Source organism: Salmo trutta, chromosome 21 (genome assembly GCF_901001165.1).
Source record: "Salmo trutta chromosome 21, fSalTru1.1, whole genome shotgun sequence".
Taxonomy (NCBI): domain Eukaryota; kingdom Metazoa; phylum Chordata; class Actinopteri; order Salmoniformes; family Salmonidae; genus Salmo; species Salmo trutta.
This window is the reverse complement of record NC_042977.1, coordinates 31,913,334-31,939,319: the sequence shown is the minus strand read 5'-3', so window position 1 is coordinate 31,939,319 and position 25,986 is coordinate 31,913,334. Positions and strand designations below refer to the sequence as shown.

General features: G+C 41.5%; 2 protein-coding genes across 9 annotated transcripts in view; one reads left to right on the top strand and one right to left on the bottom strand.

Annotated features, from left to right (window-relative positions):
- Positions 1-2,529, bottom strand: part of LOC115157178 (uncharacterized) — a 13,570-nt gene extending 11,041 nt beyond the window's left edge. For 2 of the 4 annotated variants that reach the window (XM_029705202.1, XM_029705203.1), the window contains exon 1: positions 1,276-1,427. In XM_029705202.1, coding sequence (XP_029561062.1) covers positions 1,276-1,414 — 139 coding nt within the window. In that variant the 5' untranslated portion in view covers positions 1,415-1,427. Of the gene's footprint in view, positions 1-1,194; positions 1,428-2,055 lie in introns of those variants that run through there. The other 2 variants (XM_029705206.1, XM_029705205.1) reach the window with 2 other exon arrangements.
- LOC115157175 (protein-L-isoaspartate O-methyltransferase domain-containing protein 1) lies at positions 1,488-25,986 on the top strand. Of its 5 annotated transcripts, XM_029705197.1 has the most exons (8): positions 1,488-1,610; positions 5,875-5,972; positions 7,250-7,572; positions 7,862-8,028; positions 8,280-8,382; positions 19,324-19,495; positions 24,016-24,139; positions 24,652-25,986. In XM_029705197.1, exons 3-8 carry the CDS (start codon positions 7,433-7,435, stop codon positions 25,065-25,067), a joined length of 1,122 nt encoding a protein of 373 aa, XP_029561057.1. In that variant the 5' UTR covers positions 1,488-1,610; positions 5,875-5,972; positions 7,250-7,432; the 3' UTR covers positions 25,068-25,986. The 5 variants fall into 5 exon arrangements, with proteins under 5 accessions (XP_029561057.1, XP_029561056.1, XP_029561059.1 ...); XM_029705196.1 differs by lacking the exon at positions 5,875-5,972 and having other exon boundaries at positions 1,503-1,610; XM_029705199.1 differs by lacking the exons at positions 1,488-1,610; positions 5,875-5,972; positions 7,250-7,572 and adding exons at positions 11,602-11,673; positions 12,008-12,101 and having other exon boundaries at positions 7,905-8,028.

Below are 25,986 nucleotides of genomic sequence, written 5' to 3'. Positions count from 1 at the left end.
TTTGCAAAAAAAAAAAAAAAAAAAGGGGCAGATCCTTAAGAGGTTTTAAACACAGCTGCATAGTGCTTGAGTAGCTCTTCCTTGGAGCATGGCAGAGCATGGCTTGCAACTGTTGACATTTTTCTGATGAGGTCAAGCTGCACACAGGCCTCCCTGCCTAGTAGTGGTGTCAGATGCATCTGTAATATAGAACTGTAGATAGGCTTGTTTGTGCCGCGTGTGCACTTGCAATGTCATGATGCCCTTTGGTTTAATGCGGATGCCTCCATAGGCTATGAGTACAGTCCCAGTCTCTTTCACGTTGAATTGCTTGGGCAATTTGTCAGCTATTGCTTGTGGGAGCACATAAGCTTCAGCTCCTGTGTCTAACTTAAAAGTTGACTGTCTGTCCCCCTATACGCAAGTTTGTGTGCCAGCCAGCATCTTTTTTGCGTGCTTGTGTCACTGCATCTATGAACAACGTGTCCACTTCCTTGACCTCTGTTTCAAAAGGAGCAACATCTGTCCCTGACCTCCACACAGCTGCAAAGTGATTTATCTTGCCACATTTTTTACATTCAACATTGAATGCAGGACACCTCTTTGGTTTGTGTTTTTCCACAAGTCTGTCTGCTGCTCGCTGGTTGAGCATGGGGGCGGCCTTTATTCTGACTGTGCTCATGATTGTATAATGGCGGCCCTTTTCTTCCATAGCATGCACAAACTGTTCTGTGCTATTGCTAGCTAACATACAGTATCTTTATTTTCACTATTTTCTACATTGTAGAATAATAGTGAAGACGTCAAAACTATGAAATAACACACGGAATCATGTAGTCACCTAAAAAAGTGTTACACAAATCTAAATATATTTCAAAATATATTTTAGATTATTCAAAGTAGCCACCATTTGCCTTGACAGCTTTGCACACTCTTGGCATTCTCTTAACCAGCTTCACCTGGAATGATTTTCCAACAGTCTTGAAGGAGTTCCCACATATGCTGAGTACTTGTTGGCTGCTATTCTACAATGTATTTTTTTTTTTAAATAAAGAAAACCCTGGAATGAGTAGATGTGTCCAAACTTTTGACTGGTACTGTAGCCTAAGTTGATGTAATTTATTTTGTACAGCATACATTTATTGCCTTAGCTAGGGTTAAATCTGAAATGGAGAGTAGTTTCTCTTATTCCACTATGTGGCGATAAACACATACCCGTTAGCATTAGATCCTCGGTGTCTTTGAACTCACAACCGCGTGTTCTCAGTCTCAGTTAGGTTATACACTTGTCAATACCTGCCTGTTCATTGAAGTTGTGTGCCCAAAACGGATGTCTCTCGAGCACAGTATTCCTGCGTGGTGCACAGTAGTTGTCCAATGCTTTAATCACCTCGGCCAGTTTCTTGTTTTCCGGGTCGGCATATGTGATCTCCATCGTGTTGTATATCTCCAGCTCGTCTAAAAACTGCTATTTTCCAAGCCTCTGGCTTGTCATTTATCCCTCTGGCTAAGTAGTACAAATTCAGTCTTTGTTTTCATTTCTTGCAAGGATTCCAGTCAATAACAACGGAGGTGGTGTAAACGACTGCATTGCTGCTAATCCCAAACTACATAGCTATTGACTCTGCGCTGTGAGTATTTTCCAATCTAAAAGTGCAATGTCGACATTTTGTCTGTTATAAAGTGGCTACTCGCTATCTACCATGGCTTTGTCTGAATTGGTGACGCACAGACTGTTTGGGCCTGCATGTGTTCAAAACTTCATTTCTAGAGACGATTGACATCTTTTTACACCAATGTCCATCTGTCAACTCCACTTCCTTTCACCACGAATCGCAATGTATTTTTGCTAATTCTTTCGTTAATATTTTGCTAGTTTAGCCTACGTTAGTTGATCATGGCCATCATCGACTGCTAAAGTTAGCTGGCAACGTTCAATATGTATCATGCTATTTGGTCCACATTAACTATCGAACCTGCTGCAATGCTGATGGATATTAGCAATGGCGCAAACATTTGGTTAAATTTGTTTTGTCACGCCTTGCTTGAATAACACTACAGTTTTTAGCTACTAACCTGACATTCGTTGTGGCTAAAAGCCTAGCTAGTTACGTTAGCTAGGTAACGTTAAATTGTCTGCGATGTCGTGTTTGTTTCATGCGTTGTATACATTTAAAGTAACGCAACGCAACACCGTTAAAGCCAATGTATGTAATTTAGCTAGCTGATGTTTCTTAGCTAGCCAACGAGCTACATCATGAAGCTCAATTCTATGCAATATTTTAAAACAGTTAATGTTATCAATTTGAAAGGTAATTAACCACAAAAGAGGCTAGCCCATTTCCTGTTTTTATTTTGTTTTCCACAAACGCAGTGCTGAGATATCAGGGCAAGATGATTGGTTTAGAAAACGTCCAATCTGTGTGGTAACTGTTCTAGAAAGCAGTTGATTGGCTTCAAATAATTCTGCCAATCGTGGATGAGAACTAGTCAATGAGTGGGTTTCGATTCATGTCATACGTGTATTGCACCGGCTGAAAGTTGATTGCATTCGATTTGGAACCGGGCTGCCTCCTGGGGGTGGTCTGTTCGAAACCCATGGCGAAATCTGCTCTAACCAGGAGTGATATAGCCAAAACTAGATTGAGCACGTGGAGTAATCAGTAGGATTCTGTGTTTTCACATGCGAAAGTGATTGCTTTAAAAAAAAATTGAAACGCCTTATCTGCCTTCCCAATGAAAACTAGTTAGACAATTCGAAAATATATTTTATGGACAACAACCGAGCGGCGCAGATTACTGTTAGATTTGAGAAGGGCGCTCCTCCCTCACCACATTTGCCCATCACGTCACGGGCCATAGCCTGATGGATCGCGGCTCAAATTACTCAAACTCCGTCACTGTATCGTCAGACTACACTAGCTGCCTACAGAGACTACATTGTAATGTATCTGAGAACAAATTAGTTTATCCTGCAGATGTAGCTAGGCCTAATTGTTTTTCGCTTAATATATAGTTGAGAGCTTACTGAACAAACTAAACATTAGGCTACTGGCAGCCTGTCTACTGTTCTTTGACAATTATCTCTGTAAATAGTGCAGGGGAATTTTATGTCAATTTTTCTTTTTTCTGACCCAAAATAGGCAGGTAGCCTAGTGGTTGGAGCGTTGGTCCAGTAACCGAAAGGTTGCTGGATCGAATCCCCGAGCTGACAAGGTAAACATCTGTCGTTCTGCCCCTGAACAAGGCAGTTAACCCACTGTTCCTAGGTAGGCCGTCATTGTAAATAAGAATTTGTTCTTAACTGACTTGCCTAGTTAAATGAAGGTTAAATAAAAAAATTAACTGTGAATCATCATTTGTTTACCCTGTACGCACATTGAGTAACACAGTACAGAGATAATTGCCAAAGAACAGTAGACAGGCTGCCAGTAGCCTAATGTTTAGTTTGTAGCCTACATCTTGGCCCCTGTCCAGATCGATAGCGCATGGTCTTGTGCATAGATAGGATTTCACTGAGCATGTTATTGGGTTGTTGTCCCAGGATCGGTTACATGTTTCGTCACCCGGCCCAGGTTGGCTGTCCCTGTCACTGAGTCAGATACCAGCCAGTCTCCCTCGTTCTTAGAAAGTCATGACATGTCACGGCATGTTCTCTCTTGGCCTAAGCCCAGTGGGTCAACTCAGGCCACACATCCTGGTTAACCATGTGAAATAATCATGATTTGTCATTTAAGGGTCACGCTCAGTAGGCAAATGTTATAGAGCGTTGCAGATTAAAAGGTCTTGAATAGAGCTGACATGATTTTTTATTCAAATCAAATGTTATTAGTCAAATGCTCCGAATACAACAGGTGTAGACCTTACAGTGAAATGCTTACTTATGAGCCCCTAACCAACAATGCAGTTTGAAAAAAATACAGATAAGAATAAGAGTTAAAATAACAAGTAATTAAAGAGCAGCAGTGAAATAACAATAGGGAGACTATATACAGGGGGGTACCGATACAGAGTCAATGTGCGGGGACACCGGTTATTTGAGGTAGTATGTACACATAGGTAGAGTTATTAAAGTGACTGCATAGATGACAACAGAGAGTAGCAGTGGTGTAAAGAGGGGGTGAGGTGCACTGCAAATAGTCTGGGTAGCCATTTGACTAGATGTTCAGGAGTCTTATGGCTTAGGGTGTAGAAGCTGTTTAGAAGCCTCTTGGACCTAGACTTGGTGCTCCGGTACTGCTCGCTTTGCGGTAGCAGAGAGAACAGTCTATGACTAGGGTGGCTGGAGTCTTTGACAATTTTTAGGGCCTTCCTCTGACGCCGCCTAGTATAGAGGTCCTGGATGGCAGGAAGCTTGGCCTCAGTGATGTAATGGGCCGTTCACACTACCCTCTGTAGTGCCTTGTGGCCAAGCAGCTGCCATACCAGGCAGTGATGCAACCAGTCAGGATGCTCTCGATGGTGCAGCTGTAGAACCTTTTGAGGATCTGAGGACCCATGCCAAATCTTTTCAGTCTCCTGAGGGGGAATAGGTTTTGTTGTGCCCGCTTCACGACTGTGTGCTTGAACCATGTTAGTTTGTTGGTGATGTGGACACCAAGGAACTTGAAGCTCTCAACCTGCTCCACTGCAGCCCCGTCGATGAGAATGGGGGCGTGCTTGGTCCTCCTTTTCCTGTAGTCCACAATCATCTCCTTTGTCTCGATCATGTTGAGGGAGAGGTTGTTGTCCTGGCACCACATGGCCAGGTCTATCCTCCCTATAGGCTGTCTCGTTGTTGTCGGTGATCAGGCCTACCACTGTTGTGTCATCGGCAAATTGAATGATGGTGTTGGAGTCGTGCCTGGCCGTGCAGTCATGAGTGAACAGTGAGTACAGGAGGGGGTTGAGCACGCACTCCTGAGGGGCCCCTGTGTTGACGATCAGCGTGGCAGATGTGTTGTTACCGACCCTTACTGCCAGAGGGCGGCCCGTCAGGAAGTCCAGAATCTAGTTGCAGAGGGAGGTGTTTAGTCCCATGGACCTTAGCTTATTGATGAGCTTTGAGGGCACTATGGTGTTGAATGCTGAGCTGTAGTCAATGAATAGCATTCTCACATAGCTGTTCCTTTTGTGCAGGTGAAAAAGGGCAGTGTGGAGTGCAATAGAGACTGCATCATCTGTGGATCTGTTGGGGTGGTATGCAAATTGGAGTGGGTCTAGGGTTTCTGGGATGATGGTGTTGATGTGAGCCTTGACCAGCCTTTCAAAGCACTTCATGGCTACAGACGTGAATGCTACGGGTTGGTAGTTATTTAGGCAGGTTTGGTAAAAATGGATTTAAGTTTCCCAGCATTAAAGTCCCCGGCTACTAGGAGCGCCGCCTCTGGGTGAGCATTTTCTTGTTTGCTTATGGCGGAACACAGCTCATTCAATGCTGTCTTAGTGCCAGCCTCTGACTGTGGTGGTATGTAAACAGCTACAAAGAATACAGATGAAAACTCTCTCGGTAGATAGTGTGGTCTACAGCTTATCATGAGATACTCTACCTCAGGCGAGCAATAGCTCGAGACTTCCTTAGATATTGTGCACCAGCTGTTGTTTACAAAAATACATAGACTGCCGCCCCTTGTCTTACCAGACGCCGCTGTTCTGTCCTGCCGGTACAGCGTATAACCAGCCAGCTGTATGTTGATGTTGTCGTCGTTCAGCCACGACTCCGTGAAGCATAAGATGTTACAGTTTTTAATGTCCCTTTGGTAGTTCCATCTTCCGCGTAACTCGTCAATTTTATTGTCCAAAGATTGCACGTTTTCTAGCAGAATGGAGGGAAGTGGGGGTTTATTCGATCGCCTACGAATTCTCAGAAGGCAGCCCTACCTTCGGCCCCTCTTTCTCCTCCTCCTCTTCACGCAGATCACAGGAATCGGGGCTTGTTCCCGAGGAAGCAGTGTATCCTTCGCATCGGGCTCGTCAGAGTCGTGAAAGGAAAAAGAGGATTCTATTAGTCCGTGGTGAGTAATCGCAGTCCTGATGTCCAGAAATGATTTTCGATCATAAGAGACGGTAGCGGCAACATAATGTAAAAAATAAGTAAAAAAACTAGTTACAAACATCAAATAAACAAACAAAAAAACAATCGGCTGGGGGCACGTAGAACGTCTGCCATCTTCTCCGGTGCCATCTTCTACTTGTTAGAGGTGTGTTTGTTCTACATGGTATATTTCTAGCTTATTTGAACGGACCACAACTTTGTGCCCAACTGATTGCGGCCCTGAACATAGGTGTTTAATGCATAGGCGAATGTCATTTCTCTCTGTGTGTATATTTAGCTAACTAGGTTATCTGAATCTATTGCAGGATTTCAGGTCAAGTTCAAACCACATGTACCTATTTTAGGTAACTAAATTAGCTCCCACCCTTCTCTGTCTGTAAGTTTAAGACAAGTCATAGGCTTGTCAGCAGCAGCATGCATGGCTGCAGTGCAGTGCAGTACTCTACTCAGTCCTTTACTGCTGGTGGAATACCTTTACTGCTTGACCCATTTTGACAGCCCTTTTTTTTGGTTGCTGAAAACTCAAAGGACTATGCATTTCAGGGATGGATGAATAAAACCAGAACAAAAATCTGCTCCTGTAACACAGTACTATCATACAAGGGTGAGAATGAATCAATTATTTATTTTGCCAGTGTGTGAAAGAAGAGCCAATGGAAAATTACCTCTCCACAAGCCCTACTAGCTACTGTACTACAATGTCACCTCTGAATGTAATCTTTATTAGCTGACTCGGATGTGTTAGGTGGAGATGCTGAGAAGGCTGATAGAGAATTCAAAACGTGTCTTTCTCTGCTGCGTCTTTCATACACTGTAGATGGGCTTTATGATCTCCTCACAGACCATACTCGTTTGAGTCATGCTAGGTTTTTCACCTATGTTTTTTAGTAACTGAAATGATAAGTAGCTACCCGTCCCGTAGTGTTTTTCACGCTTCATAAAAACAGGATACTATACTTCATCAGTTTTACAGAATTATTCATGAAGATCTCATTGTAGTTAACTTCAATAAACTCATAACAATTTTGGTTACCACTAGCTTCATGTGCTTACACAGTAATTCACAACATATATTTTTCTCCATAGTTGCTTGCTTTGCACTATCTGTAGCTACATGGGTATTGACCTCCGGGCTGTGTATTTATGGTTTCTCCATAGACTGACACCCCCTGCTATACTTATCATCTTATCTCTCTTTTATCATTGTCTCCCTCTCTCTCAATTCCCTGGAGTTAGCCTGTCTTGATATGACAATGGTGTGAAGTGTCCCTCAGGGAAGAAGAACACAACCACTCAGTCCCTCAGGTGTCCCACTGTCCTCTTCATCGCTCCATGCCCCGCTAAGAAGACAACACAGTGTTCCACTTGTGGAAAGAAGAGTTTTGCACCCTCTTTTTGCTCTACCGTTTCTTTCTCGCCATGGGGGGTGCAGTGAGTGCCGGGGAGGACAACGATGATCTGATTGACAACCTCAAGGAGGCGCAGTACATCCGTACAGGTCGCGTGGAGCAGGCTTTCAGGGCCATAGACCGCGGGGACTACTACCTGGATGGCTGCAGGTACTACACTACCCTTAATGCTCTATACAACCTCTCCAGTTTTATCAAAATCAGGTTTGGGGTCCATTTCAATTCAGGAAGTAAACAAAAATTCAAATTCCACATTTTTCTCATAAGGAAAAAATACAATGTGAATTTCAGTTTATTTCCTGAATCAACTGAATTGAAAAGGTATTGCCCCAACCTTGGTACCTATAATGCTCTGTACAAAATTGTTTTATCTTAGTAAACATTTTCCTGGAGCTAACATAATGGTGTTTCTCAATAACCCTCCTTACCTATAATACAGGGACAATGCCTACAAGGACCTGGCGTGGAAGAATGGCAACATCCACCTTTCTGCCCCCTGTATCTACTCTGAGGTGATGGAGGCTCTGAAGCTCCAGCAGGGACTGTCCTTCCTCAATCTGGGCAGTGGGACTGGATACCTGAGCACCATGGTGGGACTCATAATAGGTAACGATGCCTCTGTTTGTTTAATTAAATACTTTTCCTCTCTACGATGTGTTGAGACATTCATTTAAATCTTGATTAACGATTATATGGTGATGGTATACATCGATGCTCTAGCCCTAATGAGTTAACCTATGCTTAAATAACACAAGGCAACACACATGGATAGCATACGAAGTCAAACGCAGACCCACCTAACCGGTCGTAAGTGATGTGTAATCACTGCAAATTAACTTTTAATTGTTTTTTTGCAGGTCCATTTGGTGTGAACCATGGAGTGGAGCTCCATACGGATGTGGTGGAATACGCCAAGGAGAAACTAGATGACTTCATCAAGAATAGCGACAGCTTTGATAAGTGAGTTGGAAGCTTAATCAAAACGTTACACATGTTAAATAGGATGTAATGGTGCGTGCAGTGAAACTCTGGTTAAATAACTAGATGCAGTTTTCAGACATGGAAATTGCCTTACAGTGATGCTCCAGAGCTTTTGTATAATTTCAGCCTTTTATTTAATTTTTTTGTTGTTGACTTTCCCCCTCTGTTTCCGCTACTGAATTTATCACCAAGGGAGGACTTGGCCTACAGGCCATGATTAATTATTGTGAAGATCTAGATTATAGACTGCATTTCTTGTAGATACCGTCTTTTTTTGTACATAGTATAGAGCACATAAATGCTTAATACAAATACTATTTTCCTTTATTTTTCTTCATTACCCACCCTAACTCAACAAGTCTGCAAACTTATCTTTAAAGGTCTGAAAGGTTAAATGGTTACTTATTTTATGTTTTACTTTTTCTTTCTTTCTCAATAACCCCCAAAATATGCTGCTTTAGAGATTTCATATGTAAAGCTGCCACTCACCGTTATGCTGCAACCCTGTAATGATAGTGCAGGTAGGGGAGAACCGGGGCAGGAGGGCTGGGGGTCTAGGGGGGTTCTGGGTGGGGAACGACCAATGGGTTGGTTCCCCTGTGGGTCCTGATTTTTGTTTCACATCCATAGGCTTATTAAAACCTCTCTGGGCTATGTGGGACGATTTCGTCCCACCTACGTAACAGCCACTTCAATCCAGTGGCGCGATTTTTGAATCGTTAGAAATGCTATAACTTCAATTTCTCAAACATATGACTATTTCACAGCTATTTAAAGACAAGAATCTCGTTAATCTAACCCCACTGTCCGATTTCAAAAAGGCTTTACAACAAAAGCAAAACATTAGATTATGTCAGCAGAGTACCCAGCCAGAAATAATCACACAGCCATTTTTCAAGCTAGCATATCATGTCACATAAACCCAAACCATATCTAAATGCAGCACTAACCTTTGATGATCTTCATCAGATGACACACCTAGGACATTGTGTTATACAATACATGCATGTCTGTTCAATCAAGTTCATATTTATATCAAAAACCAGCTTTTTACATTAGCATATGACGTTCAGAACTAGCATTCCCACCGAACACTTCCGGTGATTTTACTAAATTACTCACGATAAACGTTCACAAAAAGCATAACAATTATTTTAAGAATTATAGATACATTACCCCTCTATGCACTCGATATGTCCGATTTTAAAATAGCTTTTCGGATGAAGCACATTTTGCAATAATCTAAGTACATAGCCCGGCATTACAGGGCTAGCTATTTAGATACCCACCCAGTTCAGCCTCCACCAAAATCACATTTCCTATAAGAAAAATGTTCTTACCTTGCTTGTTCTTCATCAGAATACACTGCCAGGACTTCTACTTCAATAACAAATGTTGGTTTGGTCCCAAATAATCCATCGTTATATTCCAACAGCGACGTTTTGTTCGTGAGTTCTAGAATGCTTCTTCGCGGTGTCGCGCATGGCGCATTGGCGTGTCAAAAATGTCTAAATATTCCATTACCGTACTTCGAAGCATGTCAACCGCTGTTTAAAACCAATTTTTATGCCATTTATGTCGTAGAGAAGTGTTAATATTCCGACCGGGAGTATGCATTGAGCCTAAACAGCCGAATAAAATTTCTCCTCAGAAGCGACTCATGCACGCGCATCATTGAAAGGTCCTCCGAGCATCCACTTACAAAAGGCGATAATATATTTCAACCTGAGGTTCCCTCGTAAACCTTCAGTTATTTCGCGGGCTCTGAGAGCCTATTGGAGCCCTGGGAATTGTCACGTTACAGCTAAGATCCTTACTTTTCAATAAAAAGAGGTAAGACGCACGACTCCTTGTCAGACAGGGTACTTCCTGCTTGAAGCCTTGTCAGGTTTTTGCCTGCCATAGGAGTTCTGTTATACTCACAGACACCATTCAAACAGTTTTAGAAAATTCAGAGTGTTTTCTATCCAAACCTGAACAATAATATGCATATTCTAGCTTCTGAGTTGGTGTAGGAGGCAGTTAAAAATGGGAACATATTTTTTCCAAAATTCTCAATACTGCCCCCTATACCAAACAGGTTAACACTAAAGATACATCATTAATAATGAATTGTTTTTTGAAAAACAATGGCAACGCTAGCTATTCTCTCTTGGAATTTGAAAAACCTTAATAGTCCTATCAAATGTTCCAGCTATCTTGATGTCCTAGCAAGAAACCATATTGATATGGCAATGCTCCAAGAAACACACCTACTCTAAAAGGATGCACATAGAATAGAGAACCATTTGTACAAACTGGCTGCTTTTTCATCAGCCCCAAACAGAACTAAAGGTGTAATCATAATGATACATAAGAAACTCAAAATCACCATCTTGGGTAAAGGCGAAGGCCAAGAAGGCGGAATCACTTCCCTTAAATGTATCCATAATGGAAAGAAAATGGCCTTTTATTGTGTACGCTCCAAACTCATGATCCTACATTTTTTGATTCTCTGAACAGCATATTGTCAAAATTAACTGAATTCTATCTGGTTATCGGGACAGACATGAATGCCATTTTGGACATGCGGGACAAACCATGCTTACTACTACCAACTTAAAATGTCAGAATCTCCTAAGCAACAAGATGCCATTTCAATGTTTCATTACTACAAACTCCTACATTCTGTGATCAATTTGAAATTGAACTAAATTAATTCATAATGATCAATAAAAATTCAGTCGATGAACCCCGGATTCTATGGGATGCCATCATAGATTTTATAAAAAAATAATGGAACTGCATTTGCATCTGTGTTGACTAAATCACAATTTAAAAAAGATAGCAGAATTGGAAATGTCGTTATTTGCATTAGTGTTCTCAACAAACACTTTTCAGACCAGGTAGCTATTACTCTTTTCTAAGTCAAGACCGAGCTTAATTTATTAATAACACAGAGAGCAGAATTTGCCATCCATCGAGTTAGACTCAACCATTAATTCCATGGTAATCGTCTCAGTCGTTTACTGGCCAAATAGCTATGCAGTAATGATCAATTAGCTGATATAGCAACTATTGAATCTGAAATAGGGGAATTACTATCAGAACTCAAAGATCCTCCCGCTTCTATAAAGAATTGTACACCTCTGATTGTAAATCCACACCAAGCCAGACTATCCTTTCTAAAATAATTAAGAACTCCTCTTCTCTCAACAGAGGAAGCTACCTCGCTGGGAGCCCAAATCTCTCTCAATGAACTCAAAAGGGCATTGGATAGCACGAATAAAGGCAAATTACCTGGATGGGATGGTATTTCTTCTGAGCACTATTTCAAATTTTGTAATCAATTAGGATGGGTTTGTTAAAAAAGCTTTTTCCTTGGATAACCTCCATCGATTATTACAGATATTAAATACATACAGCTCCTTGGGCTGAAACAACAGCTCCTTGGGCTGCTTAATCGCTCGATGCAGAAAAAGCTTTTAATAGACTAGAATGGTCATCTCTGGTCTGTCTTAGAACCTATGGGAATTGTCTCCAATTTCATTAATATGATTAAAATGCTATATGCCAATTCCTCAGCCATAGTTATAACAGGCAATATCTGCTCCTCTCCTTTCAGAATCAATAGAAGCAGCAGACAAGGCGATCCCATTTCTACTTTGCTATTTTTATTATCCATGGAACCCCTGCACAAGGCAATTCATCAATCAAAGGAAAGAACACACATTTCTTTTAAATCTACTGATCACTTCATCTCATTATACACAGATTATGTTTTACTACAATGAACAAAAATATAAACGCAACATGTAAAGTGTTGGTCCCACGTTTCATGAATTTATTTCAACTGACTTATTTCCTTAAATTAACTGTAATTCAAAATAATGTATATATTTACAATTTAGGTCAACTATGCTAGCCTATGGAGGCCCTTGGGAAACCCAACTATTGAACTATCCAATTATGGGATTTAAAAATATATTATCTGGGCTCCCAAAAGGACTGATCTCTATAATATATAAACAACTTTTGGGAAGCTCATATTCTGAGTTAGCCATTAAGAAAGTATGGTTCCCAGATCTAATTGAATCTGAACAACCCTTTTAACTCGAACAGAATATGTAAATATATGACCTTTGCATCCTGTAATCTAAACCATAAACTTAAACATTTTACTTTGTTCACAGACTTTATTTAAGACAGAGGAAACATTTTACGATGACATTCGTCCCAACTGTTCATATCTTTCATATCATGTGGGTGTGCCCTGCAGTTAAATGCTTTTCATCTATTATGTTACTTAATGATGATAGCTCCTTGAATCTCTCAATCATTCAAAGACAATTACTGATGTTGGCTCTTCGATGGCATTCACCTTACTCTCTCCCAATTTGCCAGTGGATACGGTTACTATTAGATGTTAAACATTAGAATTATCGACAGCAATAACTAATGGTGCTAGTCAAAGAACAATTGAGGCCTGGACAAATATACTGTGGTTGGATGGAGACATGTTGGCTCGGTGAATAGGAGGGGAGGTTGGGGGTGGAGGCCCACTTGTATATTTTTTGTGGGGGGGGATTAATACTGAATTTATTATTACTTAAACTCTATGTATTTCTTACTTTTGTTTTTCTTTTGAGTGGCATCCCACAGGTACATTTTATATAAACCAAAAATATTAATTGAAATGGATATTGTACCTCATATATATATATATATATATATATATATATATATATATATATATATATATATAAATTATATTACTACCTCATATAAAAATGACTTGTGTCATGCACAATTTGTGGAGTGGTTGAAAAACTAGTTTTAATGACTCCAACCTAAGTGTATGTAAACTTCCGACTTCAACTATATATAGTTTACATACACTTAGGTTGGAGTCATTAAAACTAGTTTTTCAACCACTCCACAAATTGTGCATGACACAAGTAATTTTTCCAACAATTGTTTACAGACAGATTATTTCACTTATAATTCACTGTATCACAATTCTAGTGGGTCAGAAGTTTTCATACACTAAATTGACTGTAGGTTAACCTGTTGAGGATCTTATCCCGATCTTATCCCGGTATTGGGATTCATTGTCATGTGACCATGGCGGGGAATTCAAAACTGCAAGAGTAATCATTTCAAAAAATCAAATAATCAACTATTTTCCTCCATTTGAAAGATATATCTCCTAAATCTAACCACGCTGTCCGATTTTCAGAGGCATTACGGAGAATGCATAAAGTTAGGTTATGTGAGGAGAGTACATTGACAATAGCTGCGTGTAATGTTTAGCCAATTCAAAGAAGGGCATCAACAGACAGAAAACTAGCTAGAATTATGCACTTACCTTTGACAATCTGCATCAGATGACACTCATAGGACATTATGTTATACAATACATGCATTTTTAGTTCCATCAAGTTCATATTTATATCCAAAAACAGCATTTACAGTCGCGGTGAAATTCAGAATTTTTTTCGGCTCGAATGCACCCAGTGAATCCAGCATTACAAATCACGGAATTACTATTCGAAAACATTGGTAAATTATAATATTGTCATTCAAAGAATAATATATTATCATCTCGTAATTGCTACCGAATGGCCAGATCTCAAAATAACTTTACTGGGAAATCACATTTTGCATAAACTGGGTACTATGCTAACAACAATAAGCTATATGCTAAGCTAAGCTAAGCTATACCGTTAGCATTAGCATCATCTAATATCGATAATAACATTCTAAATATCCCCTTACCTTTGATTATCTCCATCAGAAGGCGCTGCCAGAGATCCCAGGTCCAGAACAAATGTGGTTTCTTTTGACAAAGTTCATAATTTATGTCCAAATAGTTAGCGTTCAGTAGGCTCCCACAAAATGAGGTGGGCAGTGTAAAGTCACGTCAAAAAGCTAAAGAAAACCTAGTAAATAATCTATTTACGTTTGTTTAAACATGTCAAACGTTGTTCATCATTAATCTTTTGGTCCATTTTTAACGTGAAACATCAGTAAACATCAGTAATATTTTCACACAACCTATCAAGTGTCTAGAATAAACGATAATGACAAAGGCACTCTTCTCAGATTCATGCGCAGGCGCAAAAAATGAAGTGATGACGTGTCAACTTGTAAGCTTTCTTATTCGGTCTGTATTCATCACAGATGCTTCCAACAACTTTCTAAAGATCGTTGACATCTAGTGGAAGCAGTAGGAGTTGCGAACTGAATCCTTTCTCACTGTGGTATCTTTAAAACAATGACACTAAATAGTACAGTCACAAAATTCTCATTTTTTTAAATCTATTTTTCACAGGTTTTTGCCTGCAATATGAGTTTTGTTATACTTACAGACACCATTCAAACTGTTTTAGAAAATTCAGAGTGTTTTCTATCCGAATGTGTTAATAATATGCATATCCTAGCTTCTGAGTTGGTGTAGGAGGCAGTTAAAAATTGCCACATATTTTTTTCAAAATTCTCAATACTGCCCCCGTGGCCCGTAGAGGTTAATTGAAATAATTTGAGTCAATTGGAGGTGTACCTGTGGATGTATTTCAAGCCCTACCTTCAAATTCAGTGCCTCTGTGCTTGCCATCATGGGAAAATCAAAAGAAATCAGCCAAGACCTCAGAAGAAAAATTGTAGACATCCACAAGTCTGGTTCATCCTTGGGACTAATTTCCAAACACCTGAAGGTACCACATTCATCTGTACAAACAATAGTACACAAGTATAAACACCATGGTACCACGCAGCCATCATACCGCTCAGGAAGGAGACGCGTTCTGTCTCTTAGAGATGAACGTACTTTGGTGCGAAAAGTGCAAATCAATCTCAGAACAACAGCAAAGGACCTTGTGAAGATGCTGGAGGAAACGGGTACAAAAGTATCTATATCCACAGTAAAACAAGTCCTACATCGACATAACCTGAAAGGCCTCTCAGCAAGGAAGAAGCCACTGCTCCAAAACCGGCATAAAAAAGCCAGACTACGGTTTGCAACTGCACATGGGGACAAAGATCGTACTTTTTGGAGAAATGTCCTCTGGTCTGATGAAACAAAAATAGAACTGTTTGGCCTTAATGACCATCGTTATGTTTGGAGGAAAAGGAGGAGGCTTGCAGGCCGAAGAACACCATCCCAACCATGAAACATTCGGGTGGCAGCATCATGTTGTGGGGGTGTTTTGCTGCAGGAGGGACTGGTGCACTTCACAAAATAGATGGCATCATGAGGTAGGAAAATGATGTGGATATTTTGAAGCAACGTCTCAAGACATCAGTCAGGAAGTTAAAGCTTGGTTGCAAATGTGTCTTCCAAATGGACAATGACCCCAAGCATACTTCCAAAGTTGTGGCAAAATGGCTTAAGGACAACAAAGTCAAGGTATTGGAGTGGCCATCACAAAGCCCTGACCTCAATCATATAGAACATTTGTGGGCAGAACTGAAAAGCATGTGCGAGCAAGGAGGCCTTACAAACCTGACTCAGTTACACCAGCTCTGCCATGAGGAATGGGCCAAAATTCACCCAACTTATTGTGGGAAGGTTGTGGAAGGCTACCTGAAACGTTTGACCCAAGTTCAACAATTTAAAGGCAATGCTACCAAATACTGATGAAAGAAATAAAAGCTGAAATAAATCATTCTCTCTACTATTATTCTGAAATTTCACATTCTTAAAATAAAGTGGTGATCCTAACTGACCTAAAACAGGGAATTTTTACTTGGATTAAATGTCAGGAATTGTGAAAAACTGAGTTGAAATTTATTTGGCTAAGGTGTATGTACATTTCCGACTTCAACTGTGTGTGTGTTTGTGTGTGTGTGTGTGTGTGTGTATATATATATATATCTCGGCAAAAAAAATAAACGTCCATTTTTCAGGACCCTGTCTTTCAAAGATAATTCATAAAAATCCAAATAACTTCACAGATCTTCATTGTAAAGGGTTTTAAATACTGTTTCCCATGCTTGTTCAATGAACCGTAAACAATTAAAGAACATGCACCTGTGGAACGGTTGTTAAGACACTAACAGCTTACAGACGGTAGGCAATTAAGGGCACAGTTATGAAAACTTCGGACACTAAAGAGGCCTTTCTACTGACTGAAAAACACCAAAAGAAAGATGCCCAGGGTTCCTGGTCACCTGCGTGAACGTGCCTGAGGCATGCTGCAAGGAGGCATGAAGGCTGCAGATGTAGCCAGGGCAATACATTTTACATTTTAGTCATTTAGCAGTCACTCTTATCAAGAGCGACTTACAGTAGTGAATGCATACATTTCATTTCATGCATTTTTTTTTTTATTTTTTTTATTTTTTATTTTTTGTACTGGCCCCCAGTGGGAATCAAACCCACAACCCTGGCGTTGCACACACCATGCTGGCATTGCAAAAACCAAGCTCTACCAACTGCTCTACCAACTGCTCTACCAACTGCTCTACCAACTGCTCTACCAACTGCTCTACCAACTGAGCCACAATAAATTGCAATGTCCCTACTGTGAGACGCCTGAGACAGCACTACAGGGAGACAGGACGGACAGCTGATAGTCCTCGCAGTGGCAGACTACGTGTAACAACACCTGCACAGGATCGGTACATCTGAACATCACACCTGCGGGACAGGTAGAGGATGGAAACAACTGCCCGAGTTACACCAGGAACGCACAATCCCTTCATCAGTGCTCAGACTGTCCGCAATAGGCTGAGAGAGGCTGGACTGAGGGCTTGTAGGCCTGTTGTAAGGCAGGTCCTCACCAGACATCACCGGCAACAACGTCGCCTGTGGGCGCAAACCCACTGTCGCTGGACCAGACAGGACTGGCAAAAAGTGCTCTTCTCTGACGAGTCGCGGTCGGATTCACATTTATCGTCGAAGGAATGAGCGTTACACCAAGGCCTGTACTCTGGAGTGGGATCGATTTGGAGGTGGAGGGTCCATCATGGTCTGGGGCGGTGTGTCACAGCATCATCGGACTGAGCTTGTTGTCAATACAGGCAATCTCAACGCTGTGTGTTACAGGGAAGACATCCTCCTCCCTCATGTGGTACCCTTCCTGCAGGCTCATCCTGATATGATCCTCCAGCATGACAATGCCACCAGCCATACTGCTCGTTCTGTGCATGATTTCCTGCAAGACAGGAATGTCAGTGTTCTGCCATGGCCAGCGAAGAGCCCGGATCTAAATCCCATTGAGCACGTCTGGGACCTGTTGGATCGGAGGGTGAGGGCTAGGGCTAGGGCCATTCCCCCCAGAAGTGTCCGTGAACTTGCAGGTGCCTTGGTGGAAGAGTGGGGTAACATCTCACAGCAAGAACTGGCAAATCTGTTGCAGTTCATGAGGAGGGGATGCACTGCAGTACTTAATGCAGCTGGTGGCCACACCAGATACTGACTGTTACAGTTACTTTTGATTTTGACACCCCCCCCCCCCCCCCCCCCCTTTTGTTCAGGGACACATTATCCCATTTCTGTTCGTCACAAGTCTGTGGAACTGGTTTATGTCTCAGTTGTTGAATCTTATGTTCATACAAATATTTGCACATGTTAAATTTGCTGAAAATAAACGCAGTTGATGGTGAGTGGACGTTTCTTTTTTTTGCTGAGTTTAGTACCAGTCAAAAGTTTGGACACACCTACTCATTCCAGCGGTTTTCTTAATTTTTGACTATTTTCTACATTATAAAATAATAGTGAAGACATAAAAACTAGGAAATAACACATATGGAATCATGTAGTAACAAAAAAAGTGTTAAGCAAATCAAAATATATTTGCAATTCTTCAAAGTAGCCACCCTTTGCCTTGATGACAGCTTTGCACACTCTTGGCATTCTGTCAACCAGCTTCATGAGGAATGCTTTCCAAAAGTCTTGAAGGAGTTCCCACATATGCTGAGCACTTGTTGGCTGCTATTCCTTCCCTCTGCAGTCCAACTCATCCCAAACCATCTCATTTGGGTTGAGGTCGGTGATTGTGGAGGTGTGTTGGGTCATTGTCCTGTTGAAAACAAATGATAGTCCCACTAAGTGCAAACCAGATGGGAAGGCATATTGCTTCAGAATGCTGTGGTAGCCATTTTGGTTAAGTGTGCCTTGAATTCTAAATAAATCGGTGGCGGTCCTCATGAGAGCCAGTTTCATCATAGCGCTTGATGGTTTTTCGACTGCGCTTGAAGAAACTTCAGAATTTCTTGAAATGTTCAGGATTGACTGACCTTCATGTCTTAAAGTAATGATGGTCTGTCGTTTCTCTTTGCATATTTGAGCTGTTCTTGCCATAATATGGACCTGGTCTTTTTCCAAATAGGGCTATCTTCTGTATACCACCCCTATTGTCACAACACAACTGATTGGCTCAAACGCATTAAGAAGGAAAGAAATTCCACAAATTAACTTTTTTAACAAGGCACACCTCACCTCCATTGAAATGCAATCCAGGTGACTACCACGAAGCTGGTTGAGGGAATGCCAAGAGTGTGCGACGCTGTCATCAAGGCAAAGAGTGACTACTTTGAAGAATCTCAAATATAAAATATATTTTGATTTAACACTTTTTTTATTTACATGATTCCATTTGTGTTATTTCATAGTTTATTATTCTACAATGTAGAACATAGTAAAAATAAAGAAAAATCCTTGAATGAGTAGGTGTGTCCAAACTTTTTACTTGTACATATATAATTTATGTTCAATTCCTATGGTATGTTACAAATACTAATTCATACAATATGTTACGAATTTGTAAGTGCTAAAGATCCTGGACAGCATCTTTTAAGACGTGTCTTGCCATTTGAATACATTTTAAGGCGTTGAAATCTTTTTTACATTTTTCTGACTGATTGAAAAACACATTTTTCGTGGATGCCTTTTGGCTTGCATTTATTACCTTTTTTACTTTATTTTGTTTTTGTCAGGTTTGACTTCTGTGAACCCATCTTTGTGGTGGGCAACTGTCTGGAGATCTCGTCAGACAGCCACCAATATGACCGTATCTACTGTGGTGCGGGGGTGCAGAAGGATCATGAAAATTACATGAAAATCCTGCTCAAAGTTGGGGGTATTCTAGTGATGCCTATAGAGGATCAGGTAAGCGGTAGAATGTCTCTGAATAATGCAGGAATCATAAACATCATTATTCATGATGGTGCCGTCTGCGTTGGTAATCAGAGGCTGCGTCTGAAGTGGCAACTTATTCACTATATAGTGCGCTACTTTTGACCAGAGCACTATGGGCCCTGATCTAAAGAAGTGCACTATATACGTAATAGGGTGCCATTTGGGATGCTGTTAGTGAAACAGCCAGGGCCTGCATGACCAATGATGTTACGATACCCAGCAATCGTTATTGTGCCTCAGAAGCCCCTGAACTGGTACTTACGCCATCAGTCTGGTCTATTTTGTCCTCTAACAAATTGGAAAATAGCAAAACACTTTAGAAAAAGGATGACGTTGTGTGGCACTCAAGCAGAGAAATAACATTTTTGAAGGGCTTGCACAAGCCCACACAGTCTGTCATCTTGTGAAATGGAAAGTCTAGCTGCTTATGTTGTTTTTCAGAAAACAGTTGGAACTCCTGCATTGCCAGGTTGGTGTGGTGGTGCAATAAAGAGGGGGAAAGTTTTGATGTGGAGAATTGAGGCCAAGGGCTGAGGCAGCTCAGAAGCTCAGGTCCACCACAGTTCCTCTGGATCAACACCTTCATGTGATGGCCAAAACCAGCTTTTTGTCAAGTAGATATTTGAAGGCACCCATGTCCCTTTCTGGTGTGGAACTAAAGATGCATATAATACATGTGATTGTGTCCCTCTTATATTGGTGGTGGTGTTATGGTTGGTATAACTGTTCCATTGTCTAGTGCTGGGTACTCCAAATTCGACCTGATTTGTATTTGCCCCCCCCCCCCAAGCTTTCTAATAAAATAAAATAAACAACATCCTAAATCGTTGTTGAAGATTAAGACTGTCAAATCACCAAGAAATCAGCTCAGTGATTTTAAATATTCCCACACATAACTAGAGGCATTGGTGGTCGTATTCCAATGTAATCAAGGTTTTAAAGGATTCTATGTTTGTCAAATACTGTATCTGTTTGGGCTTCTTGCGGTCAATTTTGCAGTGTACAAATTATTTATAATTGTGTTCTGGCCCCCTGACCATCCGCTCAAGAAAAAATCGGTCTGCGGCTGAGTGTAATTGGGGACCCCTGAGGGATATCCGACACTGCAAGCTAGATCTACTCTGGGTTTTCTAAAGCTAACCAGCTTCAAGTTAGATTCACATTCCAGCTCAGGCTTCATCCGTATTATGACGGTGGATATTGATTGTCCAACTGCCGCTAACTCTAACAGGCTTGTGACTGCACGTGCATGTCACACATGGCTAGTCAAATGCCCAACTCTTCATTCAGACAAGGCTGAAACATAAATCCATGGGCGAGTGAGTGACACATTTTCATTTGTGCCGAAATCAAAATGAAAGGAAATGTATCTTACAAATTCAGCAGGCTATGGCGTGAAGTAGGCTTTCAGAAGCGCCATCTTTATTTTATGACTTACTGGTAATGCCGTCTTTGGTGTGCACAAACACCTTTTTTCCCACACATATCAATATATTTTTTAAATGATTAAGTCATACAAAGATATTACATTGCGTGAAGTTTTAAATACATTTTATCTTTACTAAATGTGTAATGTGATATATTCCAACACTACAATTTTTTTTACACCAAAAAAACATTTGATTAATAAAATATTTAATCAGTCTTCCTCAAATGAAGGTGGTGATGATGATGATGATGATGCAAATTCTTTGCAAGAGGGAGGGAATCTGATTTCATTCGTCATCAACTCGCAGCTCAATCACTTCATTCAGGGTAAGCGGAGTCAGCCGTGAGGAGTCAGCCTGCCCGGAGCAGGTTATTATTGAAGGATTCATTGCCATAAAAATTTAGCTGGCTAAAAGGTCAGCCACTTTCGTATTGGAGTCCGCAGTTGAACTCGGAGTTGACCAAAGTTACCTCGCTTTCTTAAACCTGATTCGTAGGATACCCCTCTGGTCTAGTGGAATGGTGGTGTTAACAGGATTGGTATGCATCTAGTGGGTTGGTGTTAACATGGTTGGTATGTGTCTAGTAGATTGGTGTTTAAACCTCTACAGGATCGGTCATTGAGTGTGCCAGCCAGAGCCCGGACTTAAACCCGATCGAACTTCTCTGGGGAGACCTGAAAATAGCTGTGCAGCAACGCTCCCCATCCAACCTGACAGATCTTGAGAGGAGGAAGATTGGGAGAAACCCTCCAAATAAACTTTTAGCGTCATACCCAAGAAGACTCAAGGCTGTAATCGCTGCCAAACGTGCTTCAACAAAGTACTGAGTAAAGGGTCTGAATACTTATGTAAATTTCATTTTAAAAACTTTTTTTTTATACATTTGCAAACATTTCTAAAAACCTGTTTTTGCTTTTTCATTATGAGGTATTGTGTGTAGATTTAGGGGGGGAAACTATTTAATCAATTTTAGAATGAGGCTGTAACGTAACAAAATGTGGAAAAAGTCAAGGGGTCTGAATACGTTCCAAATTCACTGTATTGCCCTATCCCACCTGGACAAGAGGAATAATTATATAAGAATGCTGTTCACCAGCCTTCAATGCTGTAGCTCAGCCTTCAATACCTTAGTGGCCTCTAAGCTCATCACTAAGCTTCATCACTAAGCTCAGTGCCCTGGGTTTGAACCCCTCCCTGTGCAACTGGGTTCTGGACTTCCTGATGGGCCGATCCCAGGTGGTGAAGGAAGGTCACAAAACCTCCGCCACGCTGATCCTCAACACGAGGGCCCCACACGGGTGTGTGGTCAGCCCCCTCCTGTACTCCCTGCTCACCCATGACTGCGTGGCCACGCACGTCTCCAACTTAATCATCAAGTTTGCTGACAACACAACAGTAGTAGGCCTGATTACCAACAATGACGAGACAGCCTACAGGGTGGAGTGGTGCAAGAAAAATAACTTCTCCATCAATGTCAACAAAACGAAGGAGCTGAAATGGTCCCTTCACACCGACAGTGTGGTGAAGAAGGCGCAACAGCGCCGCCTCAACCTCACAAGACTGAAGAAATTTGGCTTGGCCCCTAAGTCCGTCACAAACTTCTACAGATACACCATTGAGAGCATCCTATCGACTGTATCACCACCCGCTACAGCAATTGCACCATCCGCAACCTCAGGGTTCTCCAGAGGGTGGTACGGTCAGCCCAACGCACCATCGGGGGAACACTGCCTGCCAACCAGGAGCTCTATAGCACCCAGTGCCACAGCAAGGCCAAGAAGATCAAGGACCTTAGCCACTAAAGCCACGGCCTGTTCTTCCCACTACCATCTACAAGACGTAGACAGTACAGGTGCATCAAAGCTGGGACCGAGAGAATGATCAAGGCCATCAGACTGTTAAACAGCCACCACTATACGACCTCCACCCAGTACCCTGCCCTCTGCCCAGTACCCTGCCCTCTGCCCTGCCCTCTGCCCTGCCCTCTGCCCTGCCCTCTGCCCTGTCCTCTGCCCTGTCCTCTGCCCAGTACCCTGTCCTCTGCCCAGTACCCTGCCCTCTGCCCAGTACCCTGCCCTCTGCCCAGTACCCTGCCCTCTGCCCAGTACCCTGCCCTCTGCCCAGTGCCCTGCCCTCTGCCCAGTGCCCTGCCCTCTGCCCAGTACCCTGCCCTCTGCCCAGTACCCTGCCCTCTGCCCAGTACCCTGCCCAGTACCCTGCCCTCTGCCCAGTACCCTATTTATATACGCTGAGTATACAAAACATTAACACCTGCTCTTTTCATAACATAGACTTACCAGGTGAATCCAGGTGAAAGCTATGATCCCTTATTGATGTCACTTGTTAAATCCACTTCAGTCAGTGGTGATGAAGGGAAGGAAACAGGTTAAAGAATCCTTTTTTAGCCTTGCATTAATTGAGAAATCTATTGTGTATGTGTGCCATTCAGAGGGTGAATGGGCAAGACAAAATATTGAAGTGCCTTTTAAACAGGGTAGTAGGTGCCATGTGCACCGTTTTTTGTCAAGAACTGCAACAGTGCTGAGTTTCACGCTCAAGAGTTTCTGGTGTATATCAAGAATGGTCCACCACCCAGAGGACATCCAGACAACTTGACACAACTGTGGGAAGCATTGCACTCAACATGGGCCAGGATCAGTGGGATGCTTTTGACACTTTGTAGAGTCCATGCCCCAATGAATTGAGGCTGTTCTGAGGGCAAAAGTGTGTGTGGGGGGTGCATCTTAATATTAGGAAGGTGTTCCTAATGTTTGGTATACTCAGTGTGTCTACTGATGAACCAAATTTGGGATTATGTTTTACATTTTGGATTATTGTGTGCTTGTTGACTTTTACTGCATTGATTGATTACAACTAGAAACAAAAGCATTTGCTGCACCCGACACAACCTGCTAAACTGTGTACGCAACCAATATAATGTTATTTTATTTGTCGAGTGGATTGGTGTTAACGTGGTTGGTATGTTCTCCGTTGTCTCAATGGACTGATGTTATTGTGGTTGCTATACAGTAACTGTCACTCTTTATGTTCTGGTTGCAGCTGATACAGATCACCAGGACTGGTCAGTGTTCCTGGGAGAGTAAGAATATCCTGGCCGTGTCATTCGCTCCTCTGGTCCAGAAGAACAGAGCTGAGGGAAGCAAGCCTGATGCTGTAGAGCTCCGTGAGTTCTCTACTCTAACCCCTGTTCTACTTTAAACCTGGGGTCTTATTCACTAGGCAACAAACTAGAAAAATACAAGAGTTTTGCTATGATGTGCACTAATGATTATATAACCCTGTTCTGTACGCAAACCATTTATTCTGTTCTCTGTAAATAGACACATCAGAACAATTACCCCTTTGTTTTGTTTTCTATCTCTCTTTTGAAGTTTAAAGTAAGCCTCACTTTTTAAGTCAACGGATTTATTTAAAGTTAAGACGAGCCAATTTCTAACAAAAACCTTGCTTTGACTCTAGAGGCTTAGTTACCCTGTGGGTTGGTGCATAATTCTAAGTATTTGATTAACGGTAATGACATTTTTCCATGACTTATTTTTCTATGACTTATTTTTCTATAAATGTATTTGAAGTATTGTCTCCAAATGACCAACCTATAATCGAGCTCTTGCGTACTGAAATGTTATTGGACTAATGGGATTTGACCTGCCATCCCTGTCCTCTCCTCCTCCTCAGCCCCAGTGACAGTCAGGAGCCTTCAGGACCTGTCTCGCGTCTACATCCGCCGCACCCTCCGAGATCTGACCAATGAAGAATGTCCTGACAAAGGTCTGGTGCAGAGGGCGCCCCAGAAACGCAAGCGCAGGCGTTGCCGGCTGCGACGCATTAACACGTACGTCTTTGTGGGTAACCAGCTGATCCCCCAAGCCATGGAGAGCGAGGAGGACGAACGGATTGACCAGGAGCAGCACAAGGAGGACCAGGAGCAGCAAGAGACGCAGGAGCAGCAGGAGAAGGAGCAGGAGGAGGAGGAGAGAGACATTGGCAGCGTTGAGATACTGAAGGCAGTGAATGTGCTGAGAGACAAAATCATGACTTTACCTCTGCCTGAATCGCTGAAGACCTATCTGTTATACTACAGAGAAAAATGACTGACTGCTCAACCTGCTGGCGTCCGTTCTCATGGATGCCATGCCTGCTGAGATGCTTTTCTTCATTCTCCTGTTTTCTCTTTTTTCAGTACTGAATGACGTAGTATTATTTTTTTTCTTCAATATGAACATGGAATGGACACTGAGACTTCCTGGGTCGTCATGGATAATTTTCTATAGTTACTATGATATGGTTATGTTAGAATTTATGTTATCGATTGTTTTTTGAATTTGTATATCAAAGATTTATTTAAAAGCCTACTGAATGGAAAATCCTTTTCAAATATGGTATTTTGAGGATGTAGATTGTATCACATGTTAATATTCCAGCAAATTGTCACGAAATGAAATTGTATAAAATAAGATGCCACCTATATTTGTTAATATGATCATGTAACCTTTTTCTAGAAGCATTATGGAACTTGATATTACTGAATTAACATTTACAATTACTGAATAGAAGAACCAGAGACCAAAAAAAAAATGCATGTACACTTCCTATTTGAATCAAAGACTATTATGGAACATTTTATGAAACATTTCCTCATGAATCATTGAAAGGGCAATTCTTTCATCGTTCTTTCCTCACACTGTTATGTTTGACTAGAGGGATTGTAATGCTGTGTGACGATGAGAGATCAATGGGAGATTGGTTTGTCATTTATTTTGTACCGCATTTTTAAATCTCTGAAGTATTTCTTTAGAATGGTTATATCCTCTTGCTCTCTCTCACTTTGCTCTTAAGTAATAGGCATTTTAATTTGGTGATACATTTTTATTGCCTTGAATGTTTTGCCCACCAGACTTATTTTTCCACTTTTTTTTGTTGTTGACGTGCAAAGGGTTTGCAATTATCATACCAGCAGTTAGGCTAACGGGGAATCTGATGAATTAAGATTTTTCTAATGGTGAATGAAAA

Bases quoted from the DNA above. Each gene is read 5' to 3' on its own strand.
- LOC115157175 (XM_029705197.1), top strand. From the start codon at position 7,433: ATGGGGGGTGCAGTGAGTGCCGGGGAGGACAACGATGATCTGATTGAC. The intron at 8,029-8,279 runs GTAACGATGCCT...GTTTTTTTGCAG, and splicing joins CATGGTGGGACTCATAATAG to GTCCATTTGGTGTGAACCAT. The intron at 19,496-24,015 runs GTAAGCGGTAGA...TTCTGGTTGCAG, and splicing joins TGATGCCTATAGAGGATCAG to CTGATACAGATCACCAGGAC.